General features: G+C 46.4%; 1 protein-coding gene and 2 long non-coding RNA genes across 8 annotated transcripts in view; 2 read left to right on the top strand and 1 right to left on the bottom strand.

Moving 5' to 3' along the window:
* Positions 1-250: 250 nt before the first annotated feature.
* On the top strand, positions 251-2,957 carry LOC143655547 (uncharacterized). Of its 2 annotated transcripts, none has more exons than XR_013162154.1 (3): positions 251-415; positions 1,719-1,814; positions 2,391-2,957. It is a non-coding gene; the product is annotated as an uncharacterized LOC143655547 (long non-coding RNA). The 2 variants fall into 2 exon arrangements; XR_013162153.1 differs by having other exon boundaries at positions 2,297-2,957.
* A 7,642-nt stretch (positions 2,958-10,599) lies between these two features.
* Positions 10,600-26,218, top strand: LOC143655546 (uncharacterized). Of its 2 annotated transcripts, XR_013162152.1 has the most exons (4): positions 10,600-22,643; positions 23,117-23,191; positions 23,624-23,787; positions 25,595-26,218. It is a non-coding gene; the product is annotated as an uncharacterized LOC143655546 (long non-coding RNA). The 2 variants fall into 2 exon arrangements; XR_013162151.1 differs by having other exon boundaries at positions 10,600-23,191.
* The window catches only part of TRIM9 (tripartite motif containing 9), a 116,673-nt gene continuing 108,824 nt past the window's right edge, over positions 19,150-26,998 (bottom strand). The window contains exons 11-13 of one of the 4 annotated variants that reach the window (XM_077126780.1): positions 26,265-26,514; positions 23,606-23,768; positions 19,150-21,829 (exon numbers count right to left, since the gene is read on the bottom strand). In XM_077126780.1, coding sequence (XP_076982895.1) covers positions 21,767-21,829; positions 23,606-23,768; positions 26,265-26,514 — 476 coding nt within the window. In that variant the 3' untranslated portion in view covers positions 19,150-21,766. Of the gene's footprint in view, positions 21,830-23,605; positions 23,769-26,210; positions 26,515-26,998 lie in introns of all 4 variants that reach the window. The other 3 variants (XM_077126779.1, XM_077126777.1, XM_077126778.1) reach the window with 3 other exon arrangements.

Genomic DNA, 26,998 nt, shown 5'->3' with positions numbered 1-26,998 from the left:
CTAAGTGCCCTTGCTGTGCTTTCACTGCAGCCCTTAGGGGAGGGCCAGGCCTGCCCTGTGCGGGACCCAACCGCAGGGGAGTGCCGGCACAGGCCGTGCGACTCAGGCGGTGTGACAGCTCAGGTAGCAGTGGCCGCAGAGGGGCTGGAGAAGCCTGTGTGGAGGGGCCGTTCCACCCTCCACCACCTCTGCCCTGAACCACCGACAGAGGCAGGGCTCTTCTCATCAAACCTGTCTGTGTCATAGGGGGGACACGTGAAAAAAATATATTGCAACTGCCAGTTCAGTCCAACGTACCTCAACAGAAATGCGGCCAAGCACAGGAGAAGACTAACAGCGCCTGGCAGGGACCCAGCCGCAGGATTGGCTCACAAAGGAAAAGCAGTTGTGACAGGAAAGAGGAGAAAACCTGAACGTAAGTAAGGTGATGCAATAATGAGATTGAGAAACGGTTGTGTACAGAGTTCCTGCCGAGAGCACAGCACAGTCCAGGGGACGTGCCAGGAGGGCTGCTGGTCCTCCTGCCCCGGCCACCCTGTCCCGGACCCTCCTGTCTCGGCTCTCCTGCCCTGGCCATCCTGTCCTGGACCCCCTGTCCTGAGCCCCTGTCCCAGCCATCCTGTCCCAGACCCCGTCCTGGCTATCCTGCCCCGGCCATCCTGTCCCGGACCCTCCTGTCTCGGCTCTCCTGCCCTGGCCATCCTGTCCCGGCCCCCCTGTCCTGACCCCCCTGCCCTGGCCATCCTGTCCCAAGCCCCGTCCCGGCCCTCCTGTCTGGTGAGCCCCGGGCGCTGCTCTCTTCCTCTCCGGCGCCAGGCCTTTCTTGTGATGGAGATGGTCCCTGTGAGCTAAGGACACTTCTTTAAAGCTTTGGTGGGGACTTGGTAGTAGAGGGAATTCTCTCATTCAACAGGAAAACCTTGAAACTGGGTGTCAAACCTCACTATGCCCAGAGACCGTTAGACAAATACTGCCCGAGAGAATTCCCCATCGGCCGTCTCTTCCCTGGGTCCTGTCCTGCTCGCACACTGGGGAAACCTACCGTGTGAGATTAGGGAGCCTTTTCCCATCTCTTCTTTCCTTTGAGATCCCAAACTGCAACCTCTGGGCTTGTCAGGAGAGAAAGAACAGTCCTATCCCATAAGACAAAAAATGGGACACCTCCTCCTCCAGTCCGTCCACACAGAGATGAGGCACTTACATCACTGCAAGAACAGTAGCTCCCCGTCCTCTCTACCCTGCTGGACTTGGCTGTGATTTTCCCTTTGGGCGATCAGAGCCCCTCCCTATTACAGCATTTCAACAAAAAGGTGGTGGTGGGCGCAGCTCCTCCCAGGCAGTCATCTGGTGTCCTCATTATAGCAATGACTGCGTGAAAAAAAATATCCTCCTAGCCGTCTTGCTCCAAACTCCATCCCTTTGTTCTGCTACACTGAAAAAGATGGTTTTTGTCCTCAAGAACACATGCCACATGCCCTGAGCGCGGCAGGCCCGGGTGACCATGCTGCCTCGGTCCCCGGGTCAGCGTCGTCTCGGGGGCTCCGCACAGCCTCTGCCCCCAGCTGGGGTGTGTTCCGAGCGCTACGTGGGTGCAGGAAGAACTGAGGGGCCACCCCTTGCCCGCGGCCGCCGCTCTCATGCAGCCCCGTCAGCTCCTGCAGCTCTGAGCTGGGTGTTGGCAGGTGGGTGACCAGAGGCCCCTTGTGTCTCCTTTCCAGGGGACGGAGCTGCTCAGTTTCAGAACGAAGCCTGTTCCAACAAGTTCCCTCTTCCTCCGGGCCACAGTCGTGCTTTCTAGTCCAGCGGCCTTTACGGTAACCTCGTTCTACATTCTTTTTAGGCACTGTCCAATGCTGACAGTTACCTTAGATTTCTAATGCTGTTAAGACATTTATCTATTAGAAGCTTTTATGGCTATCTTGGTGGGAAATGCTAAGAAACCATATTAGAGGCTGTTACCCTGTGTAGCTGCGGGATTCTGCAGGAGATAGTGCCAGCAGGACACACGTGTGCATGGGTATATATAATCTGTAGGTAGGTGTGTGTGCAAATATATACACATATATGTATGCATAAGTGCACGATTTATTTGAGGAATTGGCTCATGGACCTGGCAAATTCGAAATCTAAAGGGCAGGCGACAGGCTGGATATTCCACCACGAGCTGGTTGCATTCTCTTCAGTGCGCACCCGCGGGGAAGGGCAGCCGCCCAGAGCCTCAGACGAGAATGGGTGTAGCAGTGCTGACGCAGAATTTCTTCTTTCTCGCGTGAACCTTCAGTTCTTTACTCTCAAGGCTTTCAGCGGACGGCATGGCGCCTGCCCACGCTGGGGAGGGAAGTGCCTTTGCTTCAGGCCGGCTGATTGGTAGGTGCCGATCCATTTACCAGATGCCTCCGCGCACATCTGGACTCGTGTCTGATGGGACGCCGAGAGCATGGCCACGCTGACACGCATGCCGTCACAACCAGGACGCTGGAGGCAGGACGAGGTGAGCTGGTGCGGCTCCCGGCGCTCGGGCCAGGTGGCGGCTGTTGATTGTCAGCACTTCGGCTCCTGCACTTCTGGTGAGACGCGACGGGCACAGAAAGGACAGTGAGGCGGGGCCAGGGAGGCGCCCTCCTTTCTCTGGGATTTTGTCTGGCCTTGGCCTTGGCCTTGTTTCCTGTCCTCCAGGACATGCGGTGGGAAAGGAGGGCCTGGAGAGGAGACCCTCTCTACGCTATCTTGGGGGGCCTCTGAGCGGTCATGGACAGGTTTCAGGGGGACCTGGCCCAGACGTAACCCCATTTTTGTCCATTCCAGGAGGTGGAGAGAGGGCTCCTTTCCTTCTCCTCCCAGGCGGACCTCTGGTCCCTGCTGAAAATGCCTCGTTCATGGCTAGCAGACGCGGCCAGGGAGGCTAGGCCAGTAGCGGGTGCTGATGGTGTGCCCGGGGAGGGGACGGCGCACCCGGGGAGGGGACAATCCGCCCGGGGAGGGGACAGCGCGCCCAGGAAGGGGTCGGCACGCCCGGGGAGGGGACGATCCGCCCAGGAAGGGGTCGGCATGCCCGGGGAGGGGACGGCGCGCCCGGGGAGGGGACGATCCGCCCGGGGAGGGGACGGTTTGCCCGGGGAGGGGACGGTTTGCCTGGGGAGGGAACGATCCACCCGGGGAGGGGACGGTTTGCCTGGGGAGGGAACGATCCGCCCGGGGAGGGGACGATCCGCCCGGGGAGGGGACGGCGCGCCCGGGGAGGGGACGATCCGCCCAGGGAGGGGACGGTTTGCCTGGGGAGGGGACGGTTTGCCCGGGGAGGGAACGATCCACCCGGGGAGGGGACGGCGCGCCCGGGGAGGGGACGATCCGCCCGGGGAGGGGACGATCCACCCGGGGAGGGGACGGCGCGCCCGGGGAGGGGACGATCCGCCCGGGGAGGGGACGGCGCGCCCGGGGAGGGGACGATCTGCCCGGGGAGGGGACGATCCGCCCGGGGAGGGGACGATCCGCCCGGGGAGGGGACGGTTGGCCCACAGGAGCCTGAGCGGCACACAGTGCATGGAATGGGGTTGAGGAGGACGTTCTCCACCCCCGGGGAGCTCATATCTACCTAAGGTACTTTTCAACAAACTTATTTTATGAGGATCTACGAAACGTACAATTTTCAGATCGAAGTTCTGCAGCAGCCAGTCCCTGTGTCGCTCAGCGCCTCAGAACCTGGAAATGCACTTGTGCTGCAGATCCAGTGGGCTCTGCTCTGAGGGTCTACAGCCTAGGCTCCAACTTGCTTATAAGTATTTTCTGAGAGATCCTAGCATATTTGTCTTTTGGTTTCTGGCTGATTTTGCACAACACATTTTCCCCAAGGTTATTCAGCCATTGCGTGCCTCCCGACACCCCCCTTTCTGTGTCGTGCCCCGGTCAGCTCCTCAGCCTCGGTGCCCCTCGGCTCCTCTCCGTCAGGCATCACAGGTAATGCCCCAAATGAACAAACCGTGTCTTACAGGGGCCTCAAAAAAGCTGGAGTTTTATTACTCCAGCCCCCGTGCAGCCGCTGTGGGTGGCCGGAGGGGAAGGAGCGTGCGAGGCCGAGGAGGTGCGTGGAAAAGCTCTCTCCTACGCAGGTGAGGGTGCCGGCTCTGGACTAACATCTGGGGGTCACCCTCCGTCCTGTCCCGCGCCGGCTGTGCGATCTTGGGCGAATGATGCGAACTTTACTTGCTTTAGTTTTCTCATTGTAAGGGTGGAGTCACTATGATGCCAGCCTCTAGGACTGTCGCACAGGTGAACTAATGAGTGTGGAGTGCTTAGAACGGTGCCTGTGCTGTGCGGGCACTAGATTCACAGCAGTGATGGTCCTCGTTCATGCCCTAAGAAGCATTGGGGTGGACTGTACTCAGGAATGTCCATCTTTTAAAGTCACTCTAGGCCCAAACCCTTTGTAAACCGGTTTCTTTCTTCCACATTTACACTGCAAATTAGTAGCAAAGTGTATTTAATTATCTATCAGCTGCTCTCCTGTGCAAGTGTAAACCAGAGCTTCACCGAGAGGGAGCCCGATGGGGCGCTGTACTTGGCACTCAGCGCATTCCCTGAGCCCTTTACCTCCCTGGGGGCAGGCAGCATCGTCTCCAGTTCAGGAGAAACTGAGGCGTGCTGAGGCCGGCTAACTTGTGTTAGCTCCTGCCTAACGAGTGGCAGACTGGACTGGGAACGGGTATCTGACCCTAGAGGCCATATTGCCTGTTCAGATCAATAAGACCCAAAGAATGAAATTGCTTCTTCCTAGCTGTGGGATCTGTATGCCCTGTGAAACAATTCCAAACTCAGTTTTGGGTGACTTAGAGGCTGTGCTTTCTTGTGTTCATTGCCTCGAAAACGTGGTAGGTAAAATTGGCTGTGTCCCCAGTTTCAACTGAGTCAGAGATGCTCTGATGCTTTTTTTGAGCTAAGTCAATTGCAAGCATTTGGTATTTTGAGACATAAAATCAATACTGAAAAGGATTTCTCCTCTCATTGTTTATTCTCTGCCAAGATTGTAAATGAGCCTCCTTGCTTCCTGCTATTTCTAAAACATTTGCTTTTGTAAAAACAAGCAACAAAACACACATCCCAGAAATTAAACGCACCCACGTGAGCAGCCTCCATTCATTCTTTCAAACCACTATATAGACATAACCCATAACTTTACTATCTTTTCTATGATGCCTAAAGTGGAATCTTTAAAAAGTGATAATTGTGATACAAATTTAAATCCACTTGCTGCCAATACAGATAATGCCATAGGAGTAACAGACTGATGAACAGTTGCCCTCCGCATTTGTTAATGTCCGACAGGTATAGACAAAGCAGCTATCTTGGAGTAAATACCGCTCACTTATTCTTTATCCCAGCATTCGCCACCCTGGCTGCATATTGGATTTCCCAGGGGAAGGTAGAAAAAATTCTAGACACTCAGGCTGCAGGCCATGCCAGTTACATTAGTACCCAGGTGCTGGTGCTTTTAAAGTTTCCCAGATTAGTTCACTGCGCAGCCAAGGTGGACAAACCACAGCTTTATTAGTGGCTGCAAGTTTCCTTTGACATATGTTGTAAGATGTGTCCTGATTTCAGAAACGTTAAAGCGAGAAAAAACAAACAAACTTTGCCTCTGAGAAATAAGAAAGTAAAGTTTTATTACTAGTGTTACCGGTTTGGCTGCAGGAGGGTTCAGACCGTGACAAATACAACACTGGGTTGAGAGCATTTCGTGGGAGCTGATGCTCTTCTACCCCGTGATGGTTGTTTCCGTCACTTACGCCAGAGACCTGAGGCTGAAGCCTGCCTGTTTCCATGCATTCTGATCACCCGCCGACTCTGGGGAAAAGCCCTGGATGAAATGCAGTGGAATCTCTCCTGATCCCTTTGCTGGCTCTGGGCCCTGATTTGGTGTCCTGGCCCCACTGGCCTGGCCAGCACTGCCCGTCTGACCTGTTGGCATTCTCTCTTCACCCAACCCCAAAGCAAGGGAAGCAGGTGCTCAGATTCTCTTAACAGCGAGGGCAGTGTTCTCCTCTTAGGGGATGGACAGTGACTCATGTGCGGTGCGTGGGCCACCGTGGGTAACTACTACGTTGTTGTTTGCTTGCTTTTTAATTTTTTTCATTGTATAATATAACATATATACAAAGCAAAGAAATAAAAAAGCAACAGTTTTCAAAGCACTCTTCAACATGTGGTTACAGGACAGTTTCCAGAGTCTGTCATGGGCTACCATACAATCCTCTCAGATTTTTCCTTCTGGCTGCTCCAGGATATAGGAGGCTAGAAGGGTTAAATACTTTTTCATCATCACAATTGACTTTTTTTTCCTTCTTTTTTTGTGAACAATAACATATATTCAAAAAAGCTATAAATTTCCAAGCACAGCACCACAATTAGTTGTAGAACATATTTCAGACTATGACATGGGTTCAATGTCACACTTTAAGGTTTTTACTTCTAGCTGCTCTAAAATACTGGAGACTAAAAGAGATACCAATTTAATGTTTCAGCATTCATATTCATTTATTAAATCCTATCTTCTATGTATAATTCCACCCTCACCTTTGATCTTTCCATACCTCTCGTTGGAGTTATTTGGGTTATGGCAATTTAAAATTTTTGCTATTGGGATGGTCTGTCACTAATATGGGGTAGGGAGATGGAACCATCTGATGTTCTGGAGAGGCTGGTCTAGGTGTCAGGACTTTTCTGGACCAGGGACCCTTCTGGAGGTTGTAGGTTTCTGGAAAGTTACTCTAGCATATGGAACCCTTGTGGAATCTTACATATTGCCCTAGGTGTTCTGTAGGATTGGCTGAAATGGTCCTGGTTGGGGGTTGGCAGGTTATGATAGGTAGCAAGGTCTACTGAAGCTTGTGTAAGAGCAACCTCCAGAGTAGCCTCTCAACTCTATTTGAACTCTTTCAGCCACTGATACTTATATTAATCATACTTCTTTCCCCCTATTTGGTCAGGATGGAATTGTTGATCCCATGGTGTCAGATCTGGATTCATCCCTGGGAATCATCTCCCACGTCTCCAGGGAAACTTTCACCCCTGGATGTCATGTCCCACATACTGGGGAGGGCAGTGATTTCATTTGCAGAGTTGGGCTTACAGAGAGTGAGGCCACATCTGGGAAACAACAGAGGTTCTCCAGAAGTGACTCTTAGGCATGCCTATAGGTAGCTAAGCTTCTCCACTACCTACGTAAGCTTCACTAGAGTAAGCCTCCTGATCGAGGGCATGGCCTATTGATTTGGGTGTCCCTAAAGTTTGACACAGTATCAGGGGATTCCCTGATGGTAAAGTTTAATAGTTCCATAGTCTTTCTCCCCTCCCTCAGGGGACTCTGCCAATACTTTTTGATTATTTGGTTAATATACTCTAGGATGTTTCCAGGCATTACAATAATCTATACAGGAATAAAGTACCTCTTTCTTATTCTGTGCTTCCTGTGTTTCAGTTGTTCAAATGAGCTGTGCAGATAGGTTGAATTAGATTATGCACTACAGAAAATTTCAGTCCCAGATCAAATAAACCTTTCTTCCAATGGTCTCAAAGAGTATGTGTGGTTTTAAAATATAGACACTGTCTTCCTTAGCCCTATGTTCTGAATTACTCTAACCCCAACCTGTTCATCTTTGTTCTTTTTTCTAAATATCAGGTTATATATATAAAAAACAGCCTCTCAGAATCCAGAAATAATAACCATTCCGGACTTAATGTGTCTGCTCTAAAAGCTTACAATCTAGGCCCCCATTTTCTTATAAGCATTTTCTAAAGGTAGCCAAACATTGTTATTTTTGTGGTTTCTGGCTTATTTTTTCTCAACAAATATCCCACAAGTTCATTCACTTTGTTGCATGCCTCACGATATTGTTCCTTTTTCTAGCAGCACAACCTTCGTTCATAACTATACACCATCGTTCGCCAATCTACTTCTCTGTCAGTGCATCCTTTAACCCCTGCATTCATTGATCATCATGTAGAGGGCCCAAAGTCCACAGTCCATCAACATTCTCAATTTTAGATAATTTCATTGTTCCCAAGAGACAGAAAACCAATAAACACACCAAAGAGGAAATCTAAACCTCCTCTCAACTCTTGTCCCTCACCCCATTATTTACCTCTGCTCTTGCTGTGGTAGTGCTGATGGTTTCCTTTTGAACATAGCTCATGGCATGCAGTAGCAGTTTTCCCCCGTACCCTGGAGTTAAACACTCTTTATACAAGAATCATATCTTTGAAGTAGTTCTTACAAGAACTCATTCACATTTCTAGTGTGAGTCAGTGGGACACACAGGTCTATACAACCCCTTTCAATTCTGTTTATCTTCAATATGGTAATGTTACTTTTAGACCCACTAGAGAACCACCCTCCCTCCTAACTATTCCATTACATTGGAGTTCAACCTCATTAGCTAACTGTTCACCCATCTCTAGCTTCTGTGTATTTGTAAGTCCCCTATATTCTGTTTTATAAGCCTCTGATTATACCTTTATGCTGGTCATGAAAGTGGAATCATACAGTATCTGTTCTTTTGTGTCTGGTGTATTTCACTCAGCATTATGTCCTCAAGGCTCATTCATCTTGTCATGTGTTTCAGGACATCATTTTCTTACCTTGTTTTTTTAATTAGAGAAGTTGTACGTTTACAGAAAAGTTAGCAGAAAATACAGGGTTCCCATATCCCAGCCCCTCACCCATGTTTCCCTGTTATTAACGCTTTGCATTAGTGTGGTAACTTTGTTACTAGTGATAAAATAATATCATCATAACTATTACTGTTAACTACAGCCCACTGTTTCCATTAGGTTCCATTAGGTGTTGTGCAGTTTTGTGGTTTTTAAAAATTTTTATTCTGGTCACATATATTTACCCTCAAATTTCCTGTTTGAACACTCTCAAATATACGATCCAGCAGGGTCCATTGTACCCACACTGTTGTGTGCTGTCGCCGCTGTCGTTACCCCAAACGGAAACGCCCATCAGTTAAGTATCAACTTAGCTTCCCCGTCCCAGCCTGGTAAACGGGATTCTAGTTTCTGATTCTTTAAATTTGCATATTCTAGTAATTTCATGTAAGTGAGGTCATGAAACACTTGTCCTTTTCTGTATGGCTTATGTGTTAGTTAGATTCAGTTGTCAACTTGGCCAGGTGAGCATACCTAGTTCTTTTGCTGCGGACATAAGCCAATGGTACGTGAACCTCATCTGTTGCCAATTACATCTGCAGTTGGCTAGGAGGCGTGTCTGCTGTAATGAGTGACGTTTGACTTAATTGGCTGGTGCTTAAATGAGAGAACGCAATGTAGCACAGCCTAAGCAGCTTGGCATTCCTCATCTCAGCACTAGCAGCTCAGCCCAGGCCTTTGGAGATGCAGAAAGAAGTCACCCCAGGGAAAGTTGTTGGAACCCAGGGGCCTGGAGAGAAGACCAGCAGAGACCATCTTGTGCCTTCCACGTAAGAAAGAACCTCAGTGGAAAGTTAGCTGCCTTTCCTCTGAAGAACCAACAAAATAAATCCCCTTTTATTAAAAGCCAGTCCGTCTCTGGTGTGTTGCATTCCGTCAGCTAGCAAACTAGAACAGCTTATTTTACTCAACCTGTCTTTCAGGTTCACCTTTGTGGTGTCTGTCTCGGATCCTCGTTCCTTTGAGTGATCGGGTAATACTCCACTGTAGGTGTGAGCCACGTTTCGTTTATCCATTCATCCACGGATGGACCCTTGGGGTGCTTCCCCTTTTTACCTGCACTACATTTTAATTCTTGGTCTTGAGTTGAAATCTTGAAGAAGTGAAATTTAATGGAGGCATAGAGTTTTGGCCGGATCTCAGAAGTTCCTCAGGTTGACAGATTCCTTTCTGGTGAAGATACTTGTTACTCTAAGTAGGTGTGCAGGTGTGAGCACGCTGCCTCTGCATAGAGACTGAAAGGCCACAGGTCTGCAAAGCCTGATGTTTCTGCAAAAGTGTTAACAATGAAACCAACCACGGGAGAAGCTGCAATTAACTGCCACCTGCTTATCATTTTAATCATGTCCCGCTGGCAAGGCTGGAGGCTTATTTCCTCGTGTCTGCTGGCCACATTGCCCACCAGGCAATTATGAAAGTGTATTGAGTGGCACAGTGGCCTGACAGATGACATGTGGAAACCAGCATCACAGGAAGGATAATTAGGATCCTCACTGACCTCGAATGACTTGCTCATGACAGACTCATTAACCACTCGCCTGAAAACAGCCCAGACACAGGACGCGGAGGAGCTCAGTTCACTGTGCTGCTCTTCCTTAGAAGTAGGTTGTTAAATAGCGGCATAGTGATAAATCAGATCCAGTCAGTCTTTGGTATAGACGGGGTATAGACAGGATAAAGATGAGTCCCGTTAATTACAGAAGGAAACTGACTGCTTATGATACACAGGCAGGATGACAAAGGAAATTTAAAACTTAAATTGGAGAGGAATTTTAGAAAGTTGATAAATCTGTTGCATAAAATTATACACAGAGACTTCAAAAATCCTTCTTGAGAAAGATTAAATAGTCTCTTCTGGCTTACTAAGGTTTTTAATATTTTATGTTTAACATTTTTAATATCTGGGATGTTATATGATTAAGAATACAATTTTGTTTTCCAAATAGTTAACTGATTTTTAATAATACTTTTCAACCTTTCAAAATAATCTTCATTTCCTTCTTTGTGATTCTCTGTGTTAAATTCTTGAATTCTGAGTTGCCTAGTCTTCCAGTCTGTAATCGATCTTGATAGGACTATATCATTTTTACTGTTATTGCTTTAAAATTGATTTTAATTTTTTATACAAGTTCTTACTGCTTTTTCTCAGAACTCCTTGTATATTTTATACAGTTCCAAAGGTATTATCTCTCAAGAAGATGATAGCAAGGAAAAAGAAATGGCGAGAAAGAAAAGAAACAGAATTGGTGACCCCCTCCACCCCAAAAGCTATCCTGTGTGCTTATTTCTCGGGACAGCTGAGGCATGGTGGCGCAGACAGTAAAAACTGCGCATGGTTCACTGCTCCTGTTGTCCACTCATATTTAATACCCAAATTCTGAATTTTATCTGTGAAGCTGACCAAACTTAGGTGCCCTCAGTTATGCATGACGCGTTATGCCAGAACCAAGCCACCTTAAACAGTCCTGCGGAAGGAGCTGGCACAAATATTTGACGAATAATTAGTCAGGTGTCTATAGCATGTTCAAATAAATTGTAAGGTTGTGTTACCTGAGAACTCCCCTGTTTAATTACTATAGTCCCTTTGAGTAATGATAAGATATCCTGATTCGATAGCAAGCCCTCCTTCTTATCAGTGAGTTGAATAGATGGGCAAAAGGTTAACACACACATTAGAGGGAGAAATAGGAGAATCTCATTTCCAGAAAATAAGAATGATTTCTCGCAAACTGCTTAATCATATCTAGGAAGAAATCCTGGGGACAGAACCCCAGTGACCTTAGTACCACAGGAAGAGTAGGAAACGGTAATGTGTTCAATTAGAGAGTGGACAGAAGAGAAATGGGAGAAGAGAGGTGAGACCAATAGAGGAAGGAAAACAAAAGATCAGGGTAGGGGTGAACAAAGAGAGATGCTCAGAAGCCGTGGTGGCCAGAGCAGCGGCTCCTGTCAACTGCTCAATGTTCCACTCTGTGAGATTGCAACCTACATTGTGTGAGTTTGGTCATATTTTTCCAGCATTAAAAAATGAAGGCAGTTCATTTGAAAATGCTAATAAAATGTAAGGGAGTAGGGACTTCCAGGAAGATGGCTGATTAGGGAGATGCAGGGTTACTTCTGTCCCAGAAAACCAGCAAGGGGACAGGCAGGAACTGTCTGGAATGGTAGGTCTAGGGCTCTGGAGATGGTGGGAGTACAGTGCAGCATCCAGGAAAATGCAGGAGGAAAGACAGAGAAGCTGCGGTGAGACAGAGGAGCTCCCTCAGCCCAAGCTTCTGGGCCCATCTCCCAGTCTTGGGGCACCCAGCTTCGAGCTTCAGGTTGTCTGATGCCTGCCAGGCCAGCCATGGAAATCCGCTTGCCCAGGAACAGGGCAGAACACAATTAGCACCGTTCTAGTTTTTGCTGGCATAGTTAGACTGCTGGGTCCCCCACTTTCAACCTGCCCAGCCAGGCTTTGTTTCAAGCCAGCAGAGAGCTAAGAACAGCTTCCCTTCTGAGGGCCGAGGGGAGTAGGGTGCCAGAGAACACCATCTTCTAGGTACCACTGGGCGTGGGATACAGCTTTTCTCAGTGTCTTCACCTGAACCTGTCCCCTGGCCCTGTGGAACTGTGTGTACCCCTTCATGGGTCTGGCCCTGCTTTGGTTGAGTAATACAGGTTAACCAAGTGACAAAGAAAAGCATTAACACAAAGCCAATGAACAAGAAAATCTTGGGCAAGAGAGAGAATCCAACTTTCAGAATAGATGCATCAAGATAATCCGATGCTCAGACATTGGCAAAAGTTACAAGCCATGCTAAGAAACAGGAAAATATGATCCAGTCAAAGGCACAAATTACAAAGTCAAAGGAGATACAGAATTTGTAACTAATCAAAGATTTCAAACAAATCTAAGTTAATTCAAGGATATAACTAAAGAGATAAAGGATATTAAGAAGACATTGGGTGAGCGTAAAGAATAATTTGAAAACATGCAAAGGAGAAAAACATCTTATGGGAATGAAAGGCACAATAGATAAAATAAAAAACATGCTAGAGGCATACAACAGATTTGAAGAGGCAGAGAAAGGATCAGCAAGCTAGAAGACAGAGCTCTGCATTCAAACAGACAAACAAAAAAATAGATAGGGAAAAAATTGAGCTGTGTCTCAGAGAAATGACTGACTACATGAAGCACACAAACAAACATGTCATGGGTGTCCCAGAAGGAGAAGAGAAGGAAACGGGGCAGAAAGAATATTTGAAGAAATAATAGTGGAAAATTTCCCAACTCTTAGGAAAGATACAGCTATCCATGTCCAAGAAGCACAAAGCACTCGAAACCTAGTAAATATGAATAGACTCCTCCAGGACATCACCAGTCAGAATGTAAGTGCCAAAGATAGAGAATTCTGAAAGCGGAAAAAGGAAAGTGATTCATCACATACAAGGGTGGTCTGATAAGACTAAGTTCTGATATCTCATCAGAAATCATGGTGGTGCTAAGACAGTGGTATGATACATTCAACATACTGAAAGAGAAAAACTGCCAGTCAAGAATTCTCCATCCAGCAAAATTGTCCTTCAAAAATGAGGGAGAGTCTAAAATATTTACAGATAAACAGAAACAGAAAGAATTTGTTAACAAGAGACCTGCCTTACAAGAAATATTAAAGGTGGTCATGTAGGCTGAAAGGAAAAGACAGGAGAGAGGGGCTTGAAGGAGAGTGTAGAAATGAAGATTACCACTAAAGGTAACTAAAAGGTTAAAAAGAGAGACAAACATATGATATGACATATAAAAGCCAAAGGATAAAATGGTTGAAGTAGTGCCATTACAGTAATAACATTGAATGTTAATGGGTTAAACTCACCAATCAAAAGATACAAACTGGTAGAATGGATAAAAAAAGAGCCATCTGTTTTCTGACAACAAGAGACTCAGATTAGACCCAAGGACACAATAGAAAATGAATGCTGGAAAAAGATATCCCATACAAACAGTATCCAGAAGAAAAAGTTAGAGTAGCCATACTAATATCAGAAAAAAATAGACTTTAAAGGCAAAGCTGTTTATAAGAGACAAAGAAGGACATTCTATATTAATAAAAGGGGCAATCCACCAAGAAGAGATGACAATAACATAAATATTTATGCACCGAACCAGGGTGTTCTAGTTTGTAAGTTGCTGGAATATGATATACCAGATGGAATGTTTTTTAAAAGGGGAATTTATTAAGTTTACAGCTCTAAGGATATGAAAATGTCCAAATTAAGGCACCAAGAAGGGGTCACTTTCACTCAAGAAAGGCCGATGAAATTCAGAGTTTCTCTCTCAACTGAGAGGGCACAAGGTGACATTGGCTAGCTTTCTCTCCTGGCTTCTTGTTTCATGACACTCTCCTGGGGGTGTTTTCCTTCTTCTTCTTCAGAGGTCTCTGGCTGTGTGGGCTTTGTTGGTTCTGGTGGCTCTAAAGCTTTTTCCAAAATAGTTCCCTCTGAAAGGACTCCAGTAAGCAACCCCATCTTGAATGGGTGGAGACACACCTCCATGGAAATCATCTAATCAAAAGTTAGTACTGACACTTGGGTGGGTCATACCTCCATGGAAAAAATAAAAAGAATACCACCCAGCAATATTGAGTGAGGATTAAAGGACATGGCTTTTCTGGGGTACACAGCAGATTCAAACTGGCACATTTGGGTGATCCAAAATACATGAAGCAAACGCTAGCAACACTACAGGGAGAATTGGACATATTTACAATAATAGTTGGAGACTTCATTACACCACTCACACCAATGATATATCTAGATACGGGATCAATAAGGAAACAGATGACTTGAATAGTTTCATAAATAAACCACACCTAACAGATATATTCAGACAGTGTACCTGTATATTTGAGTGTACCTCAAAACAGCAGGATATACATTCTTCTCAAGTGCTCATGGATCATTCTCCAGGATAAACTAGATGTTGAGTCACAAAACAGGTCTCAATAAACTTAAAAAGATTGAAACATACAAAGCACTTTATCTGACTATAATGGAATAAAGCTGGAAACCAATAACAGGTGGAGGACTGGAGAACTCACAAACGTATGGAGGTTAAACAACACACTATTAACAATCAGTTGGTCAAGAAATTGAAAGAGAAATCAGTAAATATCTCTAGACAAATGAAAATGAAAACACAACATATAAAAACTTACAGGAGTTGCAGCAAAGGCAGTGCTGAGAGGAAAATTTATATCTCTAAATGCTTACATAAAGAGGGAAGAACTAAATCAATGACCTAGCTACATACATGGAAGAAATAGAAAGAAGACAGTAAACTAAGCCCAAAGAAGCAGAAGGAAAGAAATAACAAAGATTAGAGTAGAAATAAATGAATTTGAGAACAAAAAAACAATAGAATAAAAAAACAAAAGTTCATTCTTTGAGAAGATCAACAAAATTGACAAGCCTTTAGATTAGCTGACAGAGAAAAAGAGAGAAGATGTAACTAAATAAAACAGGAATGAGTTGGGGGACATCACTACTGACCCCACAGAAATAAAAAAGATCATAAGAGGGTACTATGAACAACTGTACACCAGCAAACTAGACAATTCAGAAGAAATGGACAATTTTCTAGAAACACAAACAACCTGTACTGACTCTAGAAGAAACAGAAGACCTGAACACACCAATCACAAGTCAAGTCATTGAAACAGTCATGAAAAATCTCCTAACAAAGAAAAGCCCAGGAGGAGATGGTGCCACAGGTGAATTCTACCGAACATTCCAAGAGGACCAAATACCAATCATGCCCAGACTCTTCCAAAAACTGAAGAGGAGGGAACACTACCTAACTCATTCTGTGAGGCCATTATCACCCTAATACTAAAACCAGATAAAGAGACTATGAAATAGGAAAATTATAGATCAATCTCTCTAATGAATATAGATGCAAAAATTCTCAACAAAATACTTGAAAGTTGAATCCAAGAGCACATTAAAATAATTATACACCATGATCAAATGGATTTTCACCCAGATATGCAAGGTGGCTTAATACCAGTAAATCAGTAAATGTAATACACCACATAAGCAATCAAAGAAAAACACATGATCATCTCAATTGATGAAGAAAAGGCATTTGACAATATCCAGCATCCTTTTTGACAAAAACACTTGGAAAGATAGCAATAGAAGGAAACTTTCTCAACATGATAAAGGGCTATATGAAAAACCCACAACAAACATCATCATCAGTGGTGCTCTACTGTGCTTGCTGCCAGAATGCAACACACCAGAGCCGGCTTGGCTTTCAGTAAAAGAGGATTTATTTAGTTAATGTATAGTTCTTTAGAAGAAAGGCAGCTAACTTTCAACTGAGGGTTTTTCTTATATGGGAAGGCACAGGGTGATCTCTGCTGGCCTTTTCTCCAGGCATCTGGGTTCCAACAACTTTCCCCGGGGTGATTCCTTTCTGCATCTCCAAAGGCCTGAGCTGAGCTGCGAGTGCTGAGATGAGGTGTGCTGAGCTGCTTGGGCTGTGCTACCTTGAGTCTCTCATTTAAGCACCAGCTGGTTAAGTCAAACATCATTCATCACAGCAGGCACGCCTCCTAGCCAACTGCAGATGTAATCAGTGACAGATGAGCTTCACATGCCATTGGCTCATGTCCACAGCAACAGAACTAGGTGCCTTCACCTGGCCAAGTTGACACGAACCTAACTTTCACAAGTGGTGAAAGACTGAAAGCTTTTCTGTGAAGATCGGGAAAAAGACAAGGATGCCCACTGTCACCACTGTTATTCAGCATTGTGCTAGATGTTCTATCTAGAGCAATTAGGAATAAAAAGAAATAAAAGGTATTCAAATCAGAAAGAGAGAAGAAAAACGTTCACTATTTGCAGATGACATGATCCTATGCCTAGAAAGTCCTGAAAAATCTTCACCATAGTTATTAGAGCTAATAAATGAGTTCAGCAAAGTGGCAGGATAGAAGATTAGCAGGTAAAAATCAGTAGTGTTTCTATATACTAGTAATGATCAATCTAAGAAGGAAGTCAGGAAAAATCCATTTACAATAGCAACTAAAGGAATAAACCTAACCAAGGATGTAAAAGACCTATGTTCAGAAAACTACAAAACATTGCTAAAAGAAATCAAAGACCTAAATAAATGGGAAGACATTCTGTGTTCAAGGATAGGACAACTAAATATTGTTAAAATGTTGATACAAATTGATGTACAGGTTCAACACAATCCAAATCAAAATCCCCACAGCCTAATTTGAAGAATTGGAAAAGCCAATTATCAAGTTTATTTGGAAAGGTAAGGAGTCCCAAAGAGCCAAAAATATCTTGAAAAATAAGAACGAAGTTGAAGTACTCTTACTTCCTGACTTAAAAGCATATTACAAAGCTACAATGGTAAAAGCAGTATGGTGCTGGAAAAAAGATAGACATATTGACCAAAGGAATCAAACTGAGAGTTCAGAAATAGACCCTCACACCTATGGTCAATTCATTTTTTTTTTTGTATGCTTGTATGACAGGGTCACATTTCATTATTTTTCCATGTGAGTATTCCGTTATTGTAGCACCACTTGTTGAATTTTTTTGTTTGTTTATTCTTGTTTGTTTTGCTTGTTTGTTTTTTTTTTGGGAAATGCAGACTGGGAATCGAGCCTGGGTCTCCTGCATGGCAGGTGGGAATTCTACCGCTGAACTACCCTTACTCCCCCTGGCCAACTGATTTTTCGACAAGGCTGCCAAGTCCACCCAATGAGGACAGAGAAGTCTCTTCAACAAATGGTTCTGGGAGAACTGGATAACCATATCCAAAAGAATGAAAGAGGACTTCTGTCACACAACTTACAAAAAAAATTAACTCAAAATGGATCAAAGACTTTAATATAAAAGCTAGAACCAGGGCAGGCCACGGTGGCTCAGCAGGCAGAGTTCTTGCCTGCCATGCTGGAGACCCGGGTTCTGTTCCCAGTGCCTGCCCATGCCAAAAAAGAAATAAAATAAAAAAGCTAGAACCATAAAACTCCAAGAAGAAAAGGTAGGGAAGTTTCTTCAAGATCTTGTGGTAGGCAGTGATTTCTTAGACCTTACACCCAAAGCATGAGCAACAAAAGAAAAAATAGATAAATGGGACCTTCTCTAAACTGATTATGCTACAAAGGTTTTTGTCAAGGGAGTAAAAAGGCAGCCTACTCAATGGGAGAAAATATTTGGAAAACACATATCCGATAATGGTTTAATGTCCAGGATATATAAAGAGATCCTATAACTCAACAACAAAAAGACAAATAACCCAATTAAAAAATGGGCAAAGACTTGGGTAGATGTTTTTACAAAGAAGATATATAAATTCTTTAAAAAGCACATGAAAAGATGTTGACCATCACTCGCTATTAAGGAAATGCAAATCAAAACTACCATGAGATATCATTTTACACCCACTAGAATGGCCACTATTAGAAAAGAAAAGCTGCAGATGTGGAGCGACGGGAACACTACTCAGGGTTGGTGGGAATGCAGGACAGTGCGGCTGCTCTGGGAGACTGCCAGGAGTCGAGTTCAGAACTGCCACGTGACCTGGCATTCCACTGCATACACGGGGAGAACTGAAAGCAGGGATGCAGGCAGATGAAAGCAGGGATGCAGGCAGACATTTGACACTGATATTTGTGCTGTCATTCTTCACAGTTGCCAAAAAGTAGAAACCTCCCAGGAGTCCATATCTGACAAGTGGATAAGCGAAATGGGGTGTATCCACAGGGCGGACTATTCTTCAGCTGTGAGAAGAAATGAAGCCATGACACATGAGGACATCATGTTGAGTGAAGTAAGTCAGACATACAAGGACGAATGTTGTCTGAGCTCACTGATCTGAATTCAGTGTACTGAGGAAGCTCACGGAGTTGATGTCTAGGACACAGGTCACCAGCAGATAGAATGAGGGCAGAAGATGAGGACCTGATGCTCAGTCTGTGAAGAATTTATGATAAGGTTGATTGTAAATGCTTGGAAATGGATCGACATGGCGGCCACATATTATAGTGAGCGCATTTGACAGCGATATGGTGAGACTGTGGTGAAAGGGACAGTTGTGGATCGTGTGTGTCAGTAGAAGGAAAGCAAGAAGATGAAACCTGGGGCTGTGTATCAGAGTGAGTCCTCTCGTGGACAGTGAGTGGTCAACAGTACAAACACAGGAGCGTTCTTCCATGAATTAGAGCGAGTGTGCGGTGCTGTGACAAGGTGTCAATAATTGGGTGGTATATGAGTAAAACTGCACCTAAAGCAAACTGTGGACTGCAGTGAGTAGTAAAAGAGGAATATTCTTCTGTCCATTGCAAAACAAACAAAGAAGCAAAAAACATTATGCTAAGTGAAAGAAACCAGACACAAAATACCATATACTGTTTGAGTCCAATTATGTTAAATATAATATACATACATTTATAGAGGTGGGAATAAAAGTGTTTGCTCTGAAGGAAACAGATTAGTGGTTATGCAAGGCTAGCGCAGGAGAGAGGGGTTGCGATCTGACTGCTAAGGGGTGTGGAGTTTTCCTTCTGGAGTCATGGAAATGTTCTAGAATTGACTTGTGGTGATGAATTCGCACTCTGTGAATGCAGTAAAAGCCATCCAGCGTACGCTTTGGACGGACTGTGTGGTATGTGAATGCATCTCAGGAAAACTACTTTTACAAAATGTATGGGAGATCAATAAAGCTGTAATTATGTGAATTTTTTTCAATCATTTGAAAAAAAAAGTTCAAAGAACCAGGTTTGAAAAAGTTGGTGACTCTATTTTGCATGACAGGTTGTGGCTTGTTTTGGGAGCAGGTTTGTTAGCGTGCAGCCCCAGTGCTGGAGGCAGACTCTCGTGGCATCTAAACTGCAGGCATTCGATGTCAAGTCAAGGTTGAGGAGATAAGTAAACCAGGGGACAGTGACAGCGACAGCACCCCCAAGGAAACTAAGTGAAGAACATGACGTTCAAGGGTTCTGTGATTACAGGTTGCTGAAGAAATAAATGTTCCAACATAGGTGACGTGTGACCCAGGATAGATAAAGACAAGAAGTTCCAAAGAGACATTTGATGTTCGCTCATAAAAATCATTTATTGGCACAGCAGAAATGACAGTTTTTCCTAGGACAGTAGCTGTGTGCATCTATAATTGCAATTCAATGTAACCTGTGTTACAAGTCACTAGAAATCTAATCAGCAGGATGAATTTAATAAAGGACAAGAATGAATAATCTGAGTCTACTGCGGCCCAGCCAATGAGTCTCATTGGAGATTAAATCAAGTAACAAACTAGTGTTGCCCTGCAACAGAGTTTTTCTGTAGCCAAGAAGAACCAAAACAGACATAAACAGGATAGCACCCATTCAATAAATTAGATAGACTTAACTAGAAAAATGTCCTAACTGATACCAATAATCTAAATAAAGGAAGCACAAATGTAAATAATTAGCTATTTACATATATTAGTTTTTGCCCAAACTTTAATTTGTTAGCTTTCCCATCTTACCTCTGTGCTTTTGTTATTCTTTTTTCTCGTGGAGAATTGCTTGGCTCACTGGCAAATATTTAGGCAACTCATCAGAACTTCTTTCCAGGTCCTAAACTTTCTAAAACTTCATGTCAATCTAAAGACTCTGACGCAAGTCCAATCTCCGTCTAGACGTAATAAGCATTATTGTTCTGCTGAGAGCTTAACAGAATGTCTCGCTTTCTTCCAAATATCACTGAACTACCCCAGACAGGGAGGGTGTGCTGGCAGCGGAGTGGATGGGTGGTCATTCGTATCAGGCAGCGTGCGTGGTGACAGCATGTTTATCCTGAGGATGTGAGGACGTAACGCCCCCCGCTACTGAGAATGGACCCCTTCTTCTGGTCCCTAAGGAAAACTCCTGCACTTAATGAATTCTCTCCATCAGAAAAAAAGGAGCACCTGCCACGAGTTTTTAAGGCTTACTGTTGTTGCAGCATTAACACCTAAGAATGCTGATTTCATGCCTACTCCAGAGGGGCCCCAGGATGCAACGCGAGGCCAGTCATCGCAGGGGTCAGGACTGAAATAGCGTAGGTGAAAGGCCATTGAGTTGGTGTGCACAGAGGAGACAACACGTGTGTCCTGCGGCCAGAATGTGTGATGTTTAGCATCATTCTGCCTGTCTGAAATGACTTGCCAGTGGGCGTTTTAGCCCTTGTTTATTTCCTTTGTAGTAGATGTTGCAATTTATAATGATCTTACTGGATGTTCTGTCTGCTTTCCTACTAAAATATAAACTCCAGGAAGACAGAGACCATCCCTGTCTTATTCTCCGGTACGTCTCCAGTGTCTAGAACAGTGCCTGGTCTAAGCAATCGGCAATATATGTGGAATAAATGACCCCATTCGTGAAGTCCCTGGTTCGGCGAATGCCTGGGACTCGCTGGTCCCATTCTGTGGCCAGGGTTTCTGATCTGCCGCCATTTTCCGGCTGTGCGAATGATCCTACCCCACTGGGAACTTCTGTAGCGCTGCTGAGCTGGCCTTCCCGTACCTCAGTGCGCAATAAAGCTCCTCGGTAGATTACCTGTGCAGAGCTAATGCTGTGTTTGAGTTCCTAGGGCAAGCACCGTCTAGGAGGCAGGCTGCCATGCCCAAATCAGCGCGTCCTTTCCTCCCTCCCTCCTGCACGGTCCTGGGAAAAAGTCATCAGGAAAGTTCTGTCTTCGCAGTGTCAGTTAAGCAAGGTACTGATAACAAGGTCAGAAAACAAATTACAACTCAACCCCCCCCAAAAAACGAAACTGAGCTAAATGAAAGCAAAATCTGGAAGTGGAAACAGTAACACAGTGGACAGTCTGGGTCCTTTGTTGGTCAGAATTGCTGGACATGGGGGCAAATGTAAGCATAACTGCAGTGGAGGGGCTGGAAGGCAAGGGGCAGAGCTGTGGGTGGGAAGCCTGCGGAGACCAGCTCTTCTCTCCTCCTCCTCCAGCACCCCGCCCACTGGCCGCGCTCTTTGCAGGCGGAGGTAAGAGGGGCAGCTGGTGCCGCCACAGCACATCCTCAGGCTATGGAAGCTCGGCTGGAGTAGAAGTCGGGAACCGGGAGGCCCGTGTGAAGCGTCACCTGGGAGAAGAGACTGTGAGTCCTGCAAGGGCGAGGTACCCCAGAGTCCCCCCCGCTCCCAAACACAGAGCATAGTAGGTGTGTTCTCGGGCAAAAAGGGGTCTGTTCTCAAGGGGCTGCTAGCACTTTGCCTGTGAGAAGAGCTTGGCCACCATGGCGGCTCCCAGATCCTTGGTGATGCTTCATGAGATGGTTCTACTCCACCCGAATCTTTAAAGGATTCTGGAGAGGATGTGTTCGTGTGACTGAGGACCTTGACTTACACACGGCGTAATCTGTGGGTCATGCTGCAGTGGCCACGGCTAAAACCACGACTGAGAACAGAGTAGCAGGGACGCGCTTTACCTTATTACTTGTATACTAGCTACTCAAACTAAGGTAACCCTTTCGTTCTGGGCTTGCGTAGACAATAGCCAGTGATGGAGAAGCATGACCATTTACACTGCTTCACCAATTTCTGTCTAACCTCATCCTCATCAGAAGAGACCAAACCCCTTCCTCCAGCCCAGTCATGCCTCACGCCCCAGGCTGCCCGCCTTTCCCATCCGGTCTCTTCCAGCCCAAGAGTCTTTATCTAAAGATACTCAGAACGCCCTGGAAACCCCTGCAGAGGGAGACAGCTGTAAATGTGGAAAGCTTTGAATGGAGTTTTTCTGAGACTCATTTCCAGGGTAATTTATGGTTTTATTTCTTCTGATGCCGAGGCTGAAGTCTAAAAGGCTGGATTCCAGCCTTCCAGAGAGCCCGTGCGGCTGCAGGAAGACGGGAGGGCGCAGAGGCCCGTGGCTGTCTTCTGCCTTTACTGCACGTACTGGTGAGTGACAAGGACATTTAAAAAGTAACGACAGCTCCCAGGATGGGGCTCCAGATGGGGTAAAAGTCCCGCAGCACTGTGACACTCAAGCCCCTTCGTCTGGAGGCTGCCCTGTCCTGAGGGGGGCCCGTTCAGAGTGGGTCGCAGCCCTCGGGGTGGGGTGAGGAGCTGCCCCACGGCCGCCCTCACCCATCTGTCCCTGCCCGCTGACCTCTTCGGCTTTTCTTGCCCACTTGAGGCCTCTCGGGCCTCAGGACCTTTGCATAGGCTGTTCCTTCCTTCCTCAGACACCCACACAGCTCGCTCCGTTGCCTCCTTCCAGCCTCTGCTCACCCGCTCACCCGTTTACTGCAACTCTGCTTATTTTCTCTTGCCTACAACTGGAATATAAGCTCTGTGTGGGCGAGATTTTATCTGTTTGTTTTTTCACTCGTGTATCCCAAATACTCATAATACTGCTTGCCACATTATAGACACTCCATAGGGATATGGTGGATGAACGAATAAATGGGAAGAACCTGTGGTTTTATGTCTACAGTCGATTACAGGTAAGTTGTAGGCAGGGACTGTGCCGTATGCCCCCATGGCATCTAGTAGAGTTGAACAGGGGTGCGGAGAAGATGCCCCACAGCTCTGACCACTGTGCTCCTAATTCAGTTTACACAGTTACTTCTCCTCGGGCACTCATGCAGCTTTGCACAGGCCATGTCATTTGCTTTCAGGTCTGCTGGTTAAAGGGTTTCATTTCTATTTAGAGGTGGAGCTCCAGTTAAAAGCGGGACGAGGAGCCAGCCGAGCGGGGAGAAGGGGCTGCGCGCTGCGGGATCGGGCGAGCCGTCAGCGTGGCCCCTTCCTTCCCCCCGCCCTGGGTCTCTGCCTGGGCCTCCTCGCAGGTCAGCCCCTCTCGGGGCGGGTTAGGGCCGCGGGCGGCCTCAGCAGCGGCCATTGGGGCCTGGGCTCACCTGCACGTTCCTGTTGAGGCTGACGGCGGGGAAAAACAGGCCCTCCATGTGCTCGGACGCCACGGGGCCTTGCTGCACGTCGTTGACGAAGAACGTCAGGGTTTTCCTGTTTAAGTCGAGGAGGACCCCGATCGTGGCCCCCTTTGTGATGCCTCCCTCAGTTCTGTGGGAAAAGGAAACATGTGGGTCTCACCTGTCGTCCTTCGTCCTTCGAGAAGTTTCCCTTTCTGTGTGGTCAAACCAGTTTCTCAAACCTTTTTAGTTATTGCCCCCTTAAGGGAATTTTTAAAAACATTTTCTTCCCTACTTGCTCCCCGCCCCATAAATTTTAATACCACAGACACACTGTATATCTGCTTATGCATCGTGTGTATATCTGCACTGTATATGTAAGAAGAGTGAGGTTTTTCTGTTCGCTTCCCCTTCCCGAGAACTGGTTGTCATCCCTCGGCGGGGGGGGGGGGGGGCGGGCCGCCTTGCTGAGAAGGCCTGGGTAAGCCAAGGCCACTCTGCTGCTGCTGACAGCGAGCCCATCCATTTAGCATCTTTATCCCTGAGCCACGACAGTAGAAAACAAAACACTGAAGGCTGAAAAAACAGCTTCCCACTCCCAGAGCCCTATCGCTGTGCTGGGCACTTTGCACAAATGGTGTGAGTTAATCGTCATTAAACCCAAAATGATCTAACTCGAAAGTGAAAATAGAGAAGAACTTAAATAGAATAGAAACAGTATGAAAAACTGGACTTTGGACCTTATGCGACCTACTACATAGGAAGACTCATCCTGGGATGATGGCAGTGTTTTTAGCTGTTGAATTTGAATTAAGAAGTTAGAGGCTCTCTGTAAAATGGTAATATCCAAGGAGAAAGTTCTCCCCTATAAAGTAAAGTAATTACTCTGTGGGAGATGTAGTGATTTTAGGGAACTTGCATACAAGTGCTATTTTACAAAGAGTTATGTCTTATGCTCCAAAGTGCCATTAAACATGGATGACCTCATCTGTCTTTTTTACCCTCTTTGAGATGTAGGCATATCAAACTTCATCCTCCCCTCAGCAGAGCGTCGAAATTTAGCAGTGCTGGTAGTTTTGTCCACATGCATGAGACAGGCAGTGCATGCCCTTAAAAGTCAGTTTTACAAATTGTGCCTTGTTAATTCACAGGCTCAACAATGACAGCACAAGGGACGTGCAGTTTGCCTGCAGGCAGACGTTCAGCTGTGAAAGTGTGTTCCTCTTCATAGTGTGATGGTTGTGCTGTGATTAATTCCTTCACTCCACAATAAAGAGGCTAAAGGGAAATGTGAGAGCAGCACATGCGTGATGAAATCCGGTGACAAGGGTTTTTCTCAATGTAAATCCCTAAAGATAACGGCTTCTCTGCATCTGTAGAACTTGATAGGACAGTGAGTGATTCAAACTTGAATGGAGGTGGATAGACAATATCCAAAGGGAATAGAAGGGGAGGCCCTAGGAGACCCACAGGCAAGAGAAGGGTTGAGGGTAAGCGAAGATCGAGACCTGAAATTGTGGTGTCCACTTGTCCCACCCTGCCTGCCTAGCTGTCCCTTTGATTTGACTGGACACAGCTGCATTTCTCCGAGACACCCAGCAAATGTCTCCTGGGGAGTCTCTAAAACATACTTCTCTGTCTTGGCAATTTGTGAAAGATACATTTGAAGAAGAGAACACAAACCAATTGAAGAAGGAAGTCTGTGGAAAAAAATTAGTGTGTGTAGTCTGTATTCACATAGGAGAAGAAAACCTAATGAGATTATGATATTCTTTTTCCTCTAGCAAACTGGGTGCTTGGATTTATAGAATGAAAGAGCTCTTCAGGTATAAAGCCATCTCAGGTGACATCCGTAGGTGCCGTCTGATGAATGGCTCATGTTCTGAGCACTAGAATTGGTAAGAATGACAGCAGAGGTTTCTCTGCTTCTGAACCGCCAATGTGACGGCATTTTCATGTTTCTCATTTAAATTTCAGAACACTCCTGCATGGAAAAATATGATTTTCCCAGTGTGGTGGATTTGGAAACCAGAGTTCAGAAAAATTTAAGTAAGTTGCCCCAAAGTGTTTTTCTGGCAAAGTTGTAGGTCTGGGTTTCAAACCCTGGACTGTTTTCTTGCTGTGGCTGTATTTGTGGAGAGCCTTGCTTTCCAGCCACGGGTGGAACAGCAATGAAGGGCCTAGGGAAGTGCTCATGTCTCTACTATGCAAAAAATAAAGCAGCCACCAGGATGCACTCAGCTGAGAGCAGAGAAGTCCTGGGCTCCGTAGCGCAGCCCACCCACCCGGCCTCCTTAATGGCGCCTTGTTAACAGGCCTTCGAGTTTGGCTTTTAATGTGTGTGACCGCTGACCTGCCTTGTAATGTGATGTGGCATCACGATCCCAGGTGCAGAGAAAGGGCAGCACAGGGAAGTCTGATGCGGCTAAAGGAGTCTTTGGTGGAGAGCTGACTCCTCTAACCCTGTGATGGGCCTCTGAGGCCCCTTTGCTGATGTGGCTACTTGGGGCACGGGAGGAGGGAGCTGTGGCTGGTGCTCGTTCCCGACCAGAGGCCAATGTGGAGAAGGCTTGGCTTGGGGGCCGCCGGGTACCTGTTGGTGTGCGAGTTGTTGTGCATGAACCAGCTCCGGTTACTGTCCACATACATTGCCCAGGCTTTGTCGTCCTTTCCTAACATCACGTCCTTCATCACGTCGGCACGAGCCACACCGAAGGCCGGGTCGGGGTGGTTGTCATAGCGGTCCACAGTCAGCTCCCAGTAGTGCACGCCCTTGGAGAAGCCGGTCTTCCCCAGCACCACCCGGTCGTCGTAGCTGCTGCAGGTCACAGTCAGATTAGCGTTGGAGAGGACGATGTCGGGGTGCGCCGAGCCGGGGTCGAAAGCAAACCAGGCTGCTGCGGATGACAGAAGGGGACCCGTTATTCAGGGGACACGGCACGCTCAGCGCTGCAGCGCTTGTGAGGGGTGGGAAGCGTTGTGTCCGTTTCATGCTGCCATGCAGGACAAGACGGTGGCCAGAGGGGCCAGAGGTGCAGACAGGGGCCGTGTCCTGGGAGGTGGACGCATGACCGATTCAGCAGGGTTACCTGGCTCAGACTGCACCCCCAACCAGGGATCCGGGAGTGAAGTGGCATCGATTTTGCAAGTCCCGATGCCACTGGTGACTGGCAGGGCAGTGCACCAGAGACACAAAGGGAGGGGCACGCGCTAAGGAGCATGGGTGGCCCGCGAGGCGGGGAGGCTAGGATCTAGAGGCCTGGATGGAGGAGGACAGAACACACTGAGTGAATCAGGAAACACCGCTTTGGCAGAATTGCTGAAACCCAGTCCTGTGAAAGCTCCAGCTCTGCAAAGCGACCAGTGCCATGGAAGCTCATT

Source organism: Tamandua tetradactyla, chromosome 14, assembly GCF_023851605.1.
Source record: "Tamandua tetradactyla isolate mTamTet1 chromosome 14, mTamTet1.pri, whole genome shotgun sequence".
In the NCBI taxonomy this organism is placed as follows: domain Eukaryota; kingdom Metazoa; phylum Chordata; class Mammalia; order Pilosa; family Myrmecophagidae; genus Tamandua; species Tamandua tetradactyla.
This window is presented reverse-complemented; position numbering and strand designations above follow the sequence as displayed.